This window comes from Nilaparvata lugens, chromosome 1 (assembly GCF_014356525.2).
Source record: "Nilaparvata lugens isolate BPH chromosome 1, ASM1435652v1, whole genome shotgun sequence".
In the NCBI taxonomy this organism is placed as follows: Eukaryota; Metazoa; Arthropoda; class Insecta; order Hemiptera; family Delphacidae; genus Nilaparvata; species Nilaparvata lugens.
In genome coordinates this window covers 47,607,462-47,619,048 of record NC_052504.1, presented here as the reverse complement: position 1 = coordinate 47,619,048, position 11,587 = coordinate 47,607,462, and the positions used below count along the sequence as shown (strand labels likewise).

The 11,587-nt window shown below is 35.4% G+C and overlaps 1 protein-coding gene across 1 annotated transcript in view; it reads left to right on the top strand.

The window, feature by feature from the left end:
- Positions 1–756: 756 nt before the first annotated feature.
- LOC111057159 (polyphosphoinositide phosphatase) overlaps positions 757–11,587 on the top strand; it is a 99,868-nt gene continuing 89,037 nt past the window's right edge. The window contains exons 1-2 of the mRNA XM_039429406.1: positions 757–1,182; positions 6,272–6,476. Of these exons, the coding sequence (XP_039285340.1) occupies positions 1,108–1,182; positions 6,272–6,476 (280 nt within the window). The 5' untranslated portion in view covers positions 757–1,107. The remainder of the gene's footprint in view (positions 1,183–6,271; positions 6,477–11,587) is intronic.

Below are 11,587 nucleotides of genomic sequence, written 5' to 3'. Positions count from 1 at the left end.
CAGATGGAAGTAAATTATTATTCATGAAAATAGTGAATTATTATTAATGAAAATATTTAATTCCATAAATATTATTTATGAAAAACACCCACGTGGCTAAAGTGCACGTCCAGTGCCAACATACCTGTCATCAAATTTTTGGTTGGGATCGATTTAGTATGTTATTTTGAGCACAAAATCACAAAAATTAAACGGCGCTCACTATTGTTTTTAAAATAAACTAAGTTCAAAGTAGCAAAACTTAACCTATAAGTAGCTAAGGTTAGGAAAAGCTGTAGGTTAGGAAAAGCTTTAGATTAGGACAAGCTTTATGTTAGGAAAGCTTAGGTTAGGAAAAGCTTTGGGTTAGGAAAGCTCAGATTAGGAATATCATAATTTGATGATTTCAATGATCAAAATGGCTGCTACTCATAGGTTAAATGCATGTAAAATTGTGCTACTTTGAACTTAGTTTATTTAAAAAACAATAGTGAGTGCCGTTTAATTTGTGTGATTTTGTGCTCAAAATAACATACTAAATCGATCAAAACCAAAAATTTGATAATAGGTATGTTGGCACTGGACGTGCACTTACACCAACTCACGCTGAAATAGAAATAGAAAATAATGTAAACAAACTCTATAGAAAAGTTTTCTATCCTATGCTGACGTCCGGATGGGGCGATTTGGCAGTAGATGTTGGCTTCATCAACTTTCAGTATGAATATACAATGGGCCGTGTCTATTCTATAACTTGTCTAAGGTAGCCACCCCTCCAGACAACTAAGATTTTGTCTTTAGGTTATGTTATGTTGTGAAATGTGAGATTTGTTATTTTTCTTGTAGGAATTTAGGCACGCAGTTCTAGCTATTAGATTTTAGACATAAATCTAATTTCATTTGTGAGAATTTTATGCTCATATGCTAAAGTCTAGGTCCAGTGATTTAATTTCGAACATTGTGGACTAGTAGATGTATTCCAGTAATACTGCAATAATTGAGTAGGCCTATAGAGTCATAGAGCAAGATTATTGATTACAAAAATTATGTTATTACTCCCATTTCTCAAGGTTTCCAATAATAGTTAAAATATAATATAAACAATTTGAGCTTTTGATCTATCTGAAAATGGATAATGTACATGTTATAATGCATCCAATAATAAGCTCCATCCAAAAGATAGCATTGTACGAAACAAAAACAGTGAGTCTACTTATTATTTATGTGTTGCTACTAAGACTTAGGCCTTTAGTCTTATAGTCATAAATAATAACAATAATGGTTAATATTTTTTATTGTTCTAAGAACTTATGACTATTCTACAAATAATTAATTTCTATAACTGTTTCAACAATGGTACCTAACTTATGTTCCGGGCGCAAATGTCATGGATAAGGCACTCCGTGGTCATTTTTGAGTAACAGCCATGGAAGATTCAATAAGTCCATATTTTACGGCTGGAGCGTCATCGGAAAAAAGAGTAAAAAGTAATGCTTGCATTGGAAAACACGCTTTTTCCACCATATGCCAAACCTAACCATTAGAAAACCGTGTAACTCATGACTCCTTGAAGCTACAGACTTGGGAATGGTATCAATCTCTTTATAATGATGTGTAGAAAGAGATTATCCATGATGGTAATCTCAAAAGTGTTTGTCATCATGAAAAAAACAAGATGGCGAAAAAATATTTTGATTTTCAAGTAATCGTCTGTAATTCTAATAATGTCAAGGATATCGAATCAATTCAACCATCTGGGAGGTCCAAAATAATCATACCACGATATCCGAATGATTTATGCAATTCCACCAACTTTTACTAAGGTGAATATAACTTAAAACTCTTAAAATCAGATTTTTGGCCGCCATCTTGGATTTTTCTATGATGACACACATTTTTGAGATTTGCCAACATGGATAATCCATTTCCACACATCTTTACGAAGAGTTTGATACCATTTTCAGGTCTGTACCTTCAAGGGGTCATGAGTTACATGGTTTTCTAATTGTTCAAGTTTGGCATATGGTGAAAAAAGAGTGTTTTCCGTTGCAAACAGTAGTTTTTCTCTTTTTCCAATGTCGCTCCAGCCGTAGAAGTTGGGGTTTCATGTGATTAAAATCACACTAACCGTAATACCGGGCTATGAGACCTGTAGACTAATTTTGATGTTGAATAAATCTGTTTAATCATTTTAATTCAATAATTATGCTACTAAGTGTTACTTAAGTTCCTAGTAACTGATTTTATTGCCTTTCAATGAAATATAATTTTTATTTTGTTAAAAAGGAATGAAATAAAAGTTTGTACATACCTTTCAACTTTTTTTATTATAAAAGTATCGATAATCACACTAAAATTCTTTCTTTACTTGTGATAGGCTTATCCATAACTTATCAGTTGAAAATTCACTTATATTTAAAAAAACATGAAACTATATTATACTATACACTATTAGTAAAAAAGGACTATGTCTATCATTAAACGTAATAGCCGGTATAAGAGACCAGAGTCACAAAAACATTCACCGTAATACCCGGTATGACAGACCGGTAGAACTTATGAATTGATATGTCACATCTGAACCGCAAGCTGACTGACTCGATCTCATAATAGCTTCCCTGTCCGTGCACTTAAGATTCACAACCGGATGCCGGTGTATTTCCGTGAACAGGGGAAAAAATCTTCAAGAAGGCACTTCGTGAGAAGCTTGTGAGTCTGGCTCTACTCCCTGGATGAAGAGTCGATCCAATGTTTTCTGAGATCTATGACTGGCCTCCCTTCTTGATCTCAGTCTAGTTATCAAGTTTTATTTTTTATGACGCAATCTATCCAGCAAGTGCTGGTCATGGATGGAGACTTCTGAATTACTGAAAGCTTAAACTGGAAAAAGTAGTTGGACTTATAGAGGGGTAGGAGGGGTAAGGCTACCGGAGAGGAGCGGAATTTACACTGATCAGGGCCGACACCCTGCAGAAATAAATATCGCTGCTGGTCTCTGAGACCAGGTATTACAGTTAAGGTGTTAATCAGATGTCATTTTGAAGAGTTTATAATATTCTACAACACTGTGTCAATAATATTAATGTTTGTTCACTCTGAATACATTTACAGGGTAAAAAATAAAGTTTTGCTCCCAAAAAAATCAAATTTCAAGAGTTTGAAACTACATTCACAATAGTAAAACTTGGTGGAATTGGATAAATCTTTTGGATATTGTAGTATGATTATTTTTGAGCTTCCTGATGGCTGAATCGATCCGATATCCTCGACAATAATAGAATTACAGACGATTTCTTGAAATTCGACATATTTTTGCCGCCATCTTGTTTTTTTCGTGATGACAAACACTTTTGAGATTGCCATCATAGATAATCTCTTTCTACACATCATTATAAAGAGATTGATACCATTCCCAAGTCTGTAGCTTCAAGGAGTCATGAGTTACACGGTTTTCTAATTGTTGGGATTGGCATATGGTGGAAAAACGTGTTTTCCGCTGCAAACAGTACTTTTCTCTCTTTTTCCGATGACGCTCCAGCCGTAAAATATGGACTTACAGCCTCCAACCAGATGTCACTTTGAAGCTTTGGAAATATTCTACAACACTGTGCCAATAATACTAGTGTTTGTCTACTACGAATACATAATACAGAGTGAAAAGTGAAATATTGTCCAATATTCTTATTCATCTTGTTGTAACGAAGAGATTGAGACCTTTTGCAAGTCTCTATCTTAAAGTAGTCATGAAAAAATCGATTTTATAGTTCTACCTTGATACCTCATGCGTATGGAAAAACGCACCAGAAATCATGCAGGGTTTTCTTTGGATTGATTGATTGATTGATTGAGTACTTTATTTATGTAGATTACAATATATACTGTCTTATACACTTATATACAATAGCTTACAATACAGCAAAATTATAGATGAATTTACATGATATAGACTAAGAAAATAATTATTGAACTGTATATGATATGAAAAAGCAATTTGTAATATAATAACTATAGATAATAATTATATTGTTATGCATCTACATAAATTGGCGGAGCTTTGGACATATCAATGTCCATTCTTCGGAAAGAATATTAAAAATACTCCCCACTAACTCTCTACCAAAACGTTAATTTCATTATTTAAACTAAGGATTTATTTATTAATGGAAATATTGTAAAAGTTTTAATCAATATGAATATTTAAGAGAAAAAAAACAGAAAATTGATAAAGTAAAATAATTATATAGGTAGATAAGATCAAATAATTGATTAATAAAATGAAGTAGGCTGAAAGTAGATCAGGGTAATCAACTTTCAGTAATATACAGCAGTATGCAGTGGATAATTGAAATAACATGAGTTTATATAATATATATACAATTCGTTCTATAACAGGTTTAAAGATTTGTATTTGTGGGATGGGTGGGGGATGGTTGTCATGTGATCGTTCTAGGGCCGGACAGTTTCAGTCATTTGTTCCAAAAGATGTTTTTTTAAAGTCAGGATGAAGCTCGCTCGGCTCTCGATGGACCTGATAGAAACAGGAAGTGCATTCCATGCACGACAGGCACTGACTAAGAAGGATTTTGTGAAAATAGTAGTTCGATGATTGGGTATCCTTAAAGTACTTTCTCCGGTTCTAGTATGTGAAGCATCTATCCTCCTACCTTCAGAGACAAATTTGAAATCATCTTTAAAATAGTTCGGATTACCGTATTTCAAGATATCTCTAACAAGCTTGACTATTCGAAAAAGCCTTTGATGGGAAGCTTCAATGTTGAACTAGCAATGTGGGCTGGGGTGATATGATCATGGCGTTGGAGAGAGTAGACGAAACGTAGACAATAATTTTGGCAACGCTGTAGTTTATCATTCAGAGTGACTTGCATATCGTTAAGAACAGAATTACAATACATTAAATGTGGGAAGATGAGAGATTGAACCAATAATAATTTAATGTTTCTAGGGAGAATATCGTGCATTTTCTTCAATGCATGCATGGCTAAGAATACCTTTTTACAAGTTTTGTTCACTTGTTCTGACCAGTCAAGAGTATTATTCATAATAATGCCTAAATTTTTAACTGAGCTACAGTAAGGAATGTCATTACCATCTACACTAATTTTGTGAATCGATTCAAGGTCAATATTGTTTATAAGACGAGAATATCCAATTATAATTGGTTGTGTTTTGATGGGATTAAGCTTAAGGCCATTTTTCCTTGTCCATTCCACTATCGAATTGATATCCTGATTCATTATTCCAACTGTTTCATTAATTTTTGTTATTGGAGGGAGCTGGAGAACTAATTTTTGACGTACAGCGCATGAAGATATATCGTTCCTAAGTTTAAAAAACGCTCTAAATTTCATAGATTAAAAATTTCTCTGTATCTCTTGCACAAAAAAAGTTATAATGCAATGAAATTTTGAACAAATTTAGAAAAAAAGTTTTTTTGGGCTTTTAAAGGTTATAACTAAAAAATATGCGTTTTAAAGGAAAATTTTATAGAACAAAAATTGTAGTGGAAGATTTTAAAAATATTTTCGTCTGAAAAAAACAGTTGAATATCTTGAACGGTTATTGAAGTAGAAGCGATATAGCAAAACCCTGAACATTTTGGCGGTCATCTTGTTTCCGAGGTGTTTGCCTGTGATTTCAACTTATCATCATCACGATTCTTATTATGCGAGACGAATAAATTGAGACATCTCCCATGGTTGTTACTCAAAAATGACCACGGAATGACATTTGCGCCCGGACTATTATGTCATAATGATGTTTTTGTAGCTTTGTCAAGACTGTAGGCTACGGCGTAATTCTAGATTAAGTGCCATTATAGCTTTCATCAAATTTTTGGTTGACCAAAAATTACATTGTAAGCTATTAAAATTTAAACAAGCTAGATGATTACCGTTAGCTTATATATGTAATTGCTCATATTTAAACAGATCCGGGTTAAGCAGCGTTTACACCAAAGTTATCAACATGTTAATTAACAATGTTAATAACTTAATCCTTATAGATTCTATTAGATTGAAACTCATCATACACATGATGAACATAATGTGTTTGTTATGTTCCGTTTAATCTAATAGAATCTAGGCTATAAGGATTAAGTTATTAAAATTTTATGAATAACTTTGGAGTTAACCCAGCTTTATTGTTTACAGGCTAAATAAACTTTATTGAATATCATTCACTTCTTAGTTGCTGCAACTGTAGAGGAGTAGGCTAATATTTGCCTCATTTTCATTTTAACTTACCCTATCGTTTTCCATCATTTTTTTTCCAGAAATTGTGTATAATTGCGTCAAACAACACGCAGAGTGTGTTTCGAGTATTAAACATTGATAGGATGGAACCCTTGGAGCTAGTAGTTGCTGATGATGGAGTAGAATACACGCAGGAACAAGTTTGGGAGCTTGTACAAACTCTGGATCCCGGCGGCAGAAGCCGCGCCAATACTTCTAGGGCTGTCTCTGCTTTTGGAATTGTTGGTCAGTATTGTAAATTATTTTTAAAATCATTCAATAAGCAACAATTGAAAAATTATAAATTTATAATGACCTATATTGGTATATGTATGTATGTATATTTATATGTATATGTATAACCGGGGTATATAAATTATCAACCGGGTACATCCGATAAGCAGTTTCACTTACTTTCTGACGTTTTGTCATTATCTCAAATGATATCTTCGGAGCGCAAGTAATGCTACACTGACTCCTGCCTGTGCTTCGAAATTCTTCCTCTTGGTCGAAGGGAGTACCTCCTTCTCCCACGTGCTCGGTCTGGCGCTGCTGGGTGAATGGAATTCCGGAGAAGTATCTGGCTTTTGTGATGTGTTTGTTGTGTTCAGAATGATTTTCCAAAGAGAACGGGTTCTTTTTCCCGGATTTCCAACGGGTTTCTTTAGAAATTTTGAAATAGTTTTCTTTAGACATTTTGAAATAGCCTACAAACCTTTCCAAACTATTTCAAAATTTCTAAAGAAACCCGTTCAGAGATTAGAGCTAGAAAATCAAGGCGTTTACAGCATCTCCTGCCTGAATTGTGACAATATGTATGTAGGTCAAACAAATAAGAAGAATATCATCCAGGAAAGAGGAACACAAACTGAGCATAAAAAACAAACAATCCACCTCAGCTCTTTACTACCACAAAAAGAACACAGGGCACAAAATAAACTTTAAAAATTGTAAACAAATAGCCAACATTCAAGATTTTCTGGTTAGGATTGTACGAAAAGCTCTGGAAATAGAGAAACAAGGTAGCCTTAACAAAAGGGATGACAGTAAAAATATCTCTTCTCTTTGGAAAATCATTCTGAACACAACAAACACATCACAAAAGCCAGATACTTCTCCGGAATTCCATTCACCCAGCAGTGCCAGGCCGAGCACGTGGAAGAAGGAGGTACTCCCTTCGACCACGAGGAAGAATTTCGAAGCACAGGCAGGAGTCAGTGTAGCATTAACTGCGCTCCGAAGATATCATTTGAGATAATGACAAAACGTCAGAAAGTAAGTGAAACTGCTTATCGGATGTACCCGGTTGATAATTTACCATATTCATCCATCAGCGAATTTTTAAAAGTTATATATATAAATATATATATATATATATACTTTACTAAAAAGTAACTTAGTAAAAAGTAAAAACTAAAAGTTATATATATATAAATATATATATCAAAATAATACATACAAAAGATACCTATCGGATGGAGTTCCAATGGGGCAGAGCCCTAGTTTTCATGTTACTTCTATTTTTCCTGCCACACAGAATAGAAAATATGCATTTAAGAATATGAGAGTGTAGGCGATTATAAGAAGGATATTGAGATTATAAGATTTTGCTAAAGATTTGCAATTAGCAATCTTCTCATTGAAATCCTAGAGATCAGAAATTATCCAGACGATTTTGTAAAATGAAGAACTTCCCCTCAATGGAGGGAAACCATATATTTGATATATTTGACATCTCGTACACCTTCAAATGCGGTTTTAAACGATGAAATAACAACAATAATAATAATTATTATTATTCTCCGAAGATATCTATCGCCTACACTCTCATATTCTTAAATGCTTATTTTCTATTCTGTTGGCAGGAAAAATAGAAGTAACATGAAAACTAGGGCTCTGCCCCATTGGAACTCCATCCGTTAGGTATCTTTTGTATGTATTATTTATATATATATATATATATATATATATATATATATATATATATATATATATATATATATTATTGCTATTGTTTAATTATTACTATATTATTATTATTATAGAGATGTATTTGTCACGCTATTATTTCAAAATTCAGAACTCAACTATCCTAAAACTCAATTCATAGATAGAAAACAGAGCAGACAACCAAACACAAGCTGTGTTTAAACTTTCATATTTACCACTTATAGTCCAGTCACTATATGCATTGGTACATGCAATTTTATATTGTAGTTCTGATTTTTGAATATATTATTTGGGTACATAACAGAAGTCCAGAACCAATTTCTTCATGCAAAATTTCCTTGTGCTAGATACAGGGTGACCCAAAAACCTCGTATTTTTGGCTCATTTTCCAGTTTTCAGCTATTTCTGCCAAATCTCGTAATCGGACAGAAAAATCTGCTCTCTCCTTTTTTCTAGAATATGAAATTCTGAATAAAATGAGATCATTCGGAACTCTCTATCTCCAATGAGTACTGAGTTATGATTTTTCAAAAATGAATGAAATTTGAAAATCAATCAAATTGAAAAATCAATTTTGATGAATTTTAATTTCAATTTGATTGATTTTCAAATTTCACTCATTTTTGAAAAATCATAACTCAGTACCCATTGGAGATGGAGAGTTCCGAATGATCTCATTTTATTCAGAATGTCATATTCTAGAATAAAGGAGAGAGCAAATTTTTCTGTCGGATTACGAGATTTGGCAGAAATAGAAGAAAACTGGAAAATGAGCTGAAAATACCAGGTTTTTGGGCCACTCTGTATCTAGCACAAGGAAATTTTGCATGAAGAAATTGGTTCTGGGTTTCTGTTATGTACCCAAATAATATATTAAAAAATCAGAACTACAATATAAATTGCAAGCACACCCCCTTTTTTATGTCTATATTGACTGGACTTATGACTGGTCAGGGAAGCACACACTGCATGAAGAGACAAGTGAAAATGGAAAAAGACTTGCTGAATTGGCCGTGGAACAGGCACTCATGATTGCAAGCACAATGTTTAGGCACAAAAGAATACACTTGGGTACATGGAAAATGCCTGGGTCAAACATTGTAAATCAAATTGACCATGTGCTTATCTCAAAAAGACATACCAGCTCTGTGGAGAACGTGAGAGTGCTTAGAGGACCAAACTGTGACTCTGATCACTACATGCTCAAAGCAACCATACTAGAAAAGCTAGCCTCAGGTGAAAGAAGGTTGGAAGAGAGGAGGACAAGATGGAATGTGGATAACTTCCATGATGATGGAAAGAAAGAGGAATTCCAAACAAGGCTGGAGGAGCAGATAGAGGTTGCTATAGAACAGGTGCAGAGGACTGACAATGTGGGAAATGTATGGTATATTATGAAGGATACCATAAAGAAGGTAGCTAAGGAAGTCATTGGGGAGAGAAGAGAAGGACGAAACATCGAGTGGTTCGATGATGAGTGTAGGGCTATTATTGAGCAGAAAAACCAATGCAGACTTGCAATGATTCAAAGAGAGACAAGACGGAAGGTTGAAGCATATAAAGAGAGTAGAAGAATAGCTAAGAGACTAATGAGAAGGAAAAAGAGAGAATATCTGAAGGAAAAGTTAACAAACATAGAGGAGCTCAACACAGCCAATGAAGCAAAGAAATTTTATCATGCAGTGAAAGTGATGAATAAGGGATTTCAGTCTAGGAGCATGGGATGTAAGGACAAGGAAGGAAATGTATTGGCTGAGGAGCAGGAAGTAATGGATAGATGGGCGGAGTATTTTGTGGAACTGACTATGAGTGAGGAGCTGGGTAGAGTGGAGGAATGGGTACCTAAGTACCACACGGCAGACGTGGAAGTTGTGAAACCTTCAGATGAAGAAGTGAATGATGCAATCAAAAGACTAAGATATGGGAAAGCATCAGGAGAGGACCAGCTAATTTCGGAGATATGGAGGCATGGTGGACGGTCTCTGGCTGAATGGATACATGAGCTGATTGGCCTGGTCTGGGATAGAGAAGAGATGCCAAAGGATTGGGGGAAAGGCCTGGTGTGTCCTATATTCAAAAAAGGAGATAAGCAAGACTGTGGCAACTACAGGGGAATCACACTGCTGGACGTTGCATACAAGATTTTCTCCTCAGTACTGACCAGGAGGATTAGTGCTTATGCTGAGTCCATCATTGGAGAGTACCAATGTGGATTCAGGCCAGGCAGAGGAACAACAGACCAGATATTTGCACTTCGTCAGACCATGGAAAGATGCTATGAGTATGGAATAGACCTGCATATGTTATTCATAGACTTCAAACAGGCCTTTGACAGCATCAATAAAGTGAAGGTGCTAGACACAATGGAGGAGTATGGAATGCCCCGAAAACTGATAAGACTGGTGAAGGTGACACTCTCTCAAAGTGTAGGTATGGTGCTGATTAATGGGAAAATGAGTAGGGAATTCAGGGTGGACAGTGGAGTTAGACAGGGTGACACTCTCTCAGCGCTGCTCTTCAATCTGGTCTTGCAGAGAACATTAAACAAGGTGGATATGACAGGAAGCATAATGTACAGAACTATTCAGGTGCATGCTTATGCAGACGACATAGTTATAGTTGCTAGGAGTGATCGGGCATTGAAAGAAACCTTTCTGGTGATTGAGGGAGAAGGACGACAGGTTGGTCTGAGAGTAAATGAAGGAAAAACAAAGTACATGAAGATAAAAAAGACAGCTGTAGAGAGACGACATCTGGGAAAGCTGGATATTGGCGAGTATTCCTTTGAAGAGGTTGAAAGGTTTAATTACCTTGGCGCAGAGGTCAACCAAGGGAATAGAATATCCCCAGAAATAAAAAGAAGAATAATGCTTGGCAGCAAAGCATTTTTTGCCAATATGCAATTAATAAGATCGAGAGCTATTTCCAGAGAAACGAAAATGAAAATGTTCAAAACCTTGATACGACCTGTCGTGACATATGGCTGCGAAACTTGGACTCTAAATGCAGCGGACACTCATGCATTGAGAGTATTTGAAAGGAAGGTGATAAGAAGAATCTATGGCCCTAGAAATGAAGGAGGGATTTGGAGGATCAGATATAATGAAGAGATCGAAATCCTACTCAAGAGGCAGAATATTGTCAGATTCGTGAAGTCAAGAAGAATAAGCTGGCTTGTGCATGTAGAGAGGATGCCACAGGAGAGAGCCCAGCAGAAGCTCATGCGAGAGGTCTTCTACAGTGCAAGAAGAAGAGGAAGGCCGAGAAGGAGCTGGCTGAGAGAAGTAGAGAACGACCTGCGTGTGATGGGAGTGATGCAGTGGAGAGTGTTAGCCCGGACAAGAAACGATTGGAGGCGAATTGTGGAGGAGGCGAAGGTTCTTCATGGACTGTAGCGCCGGCATAAG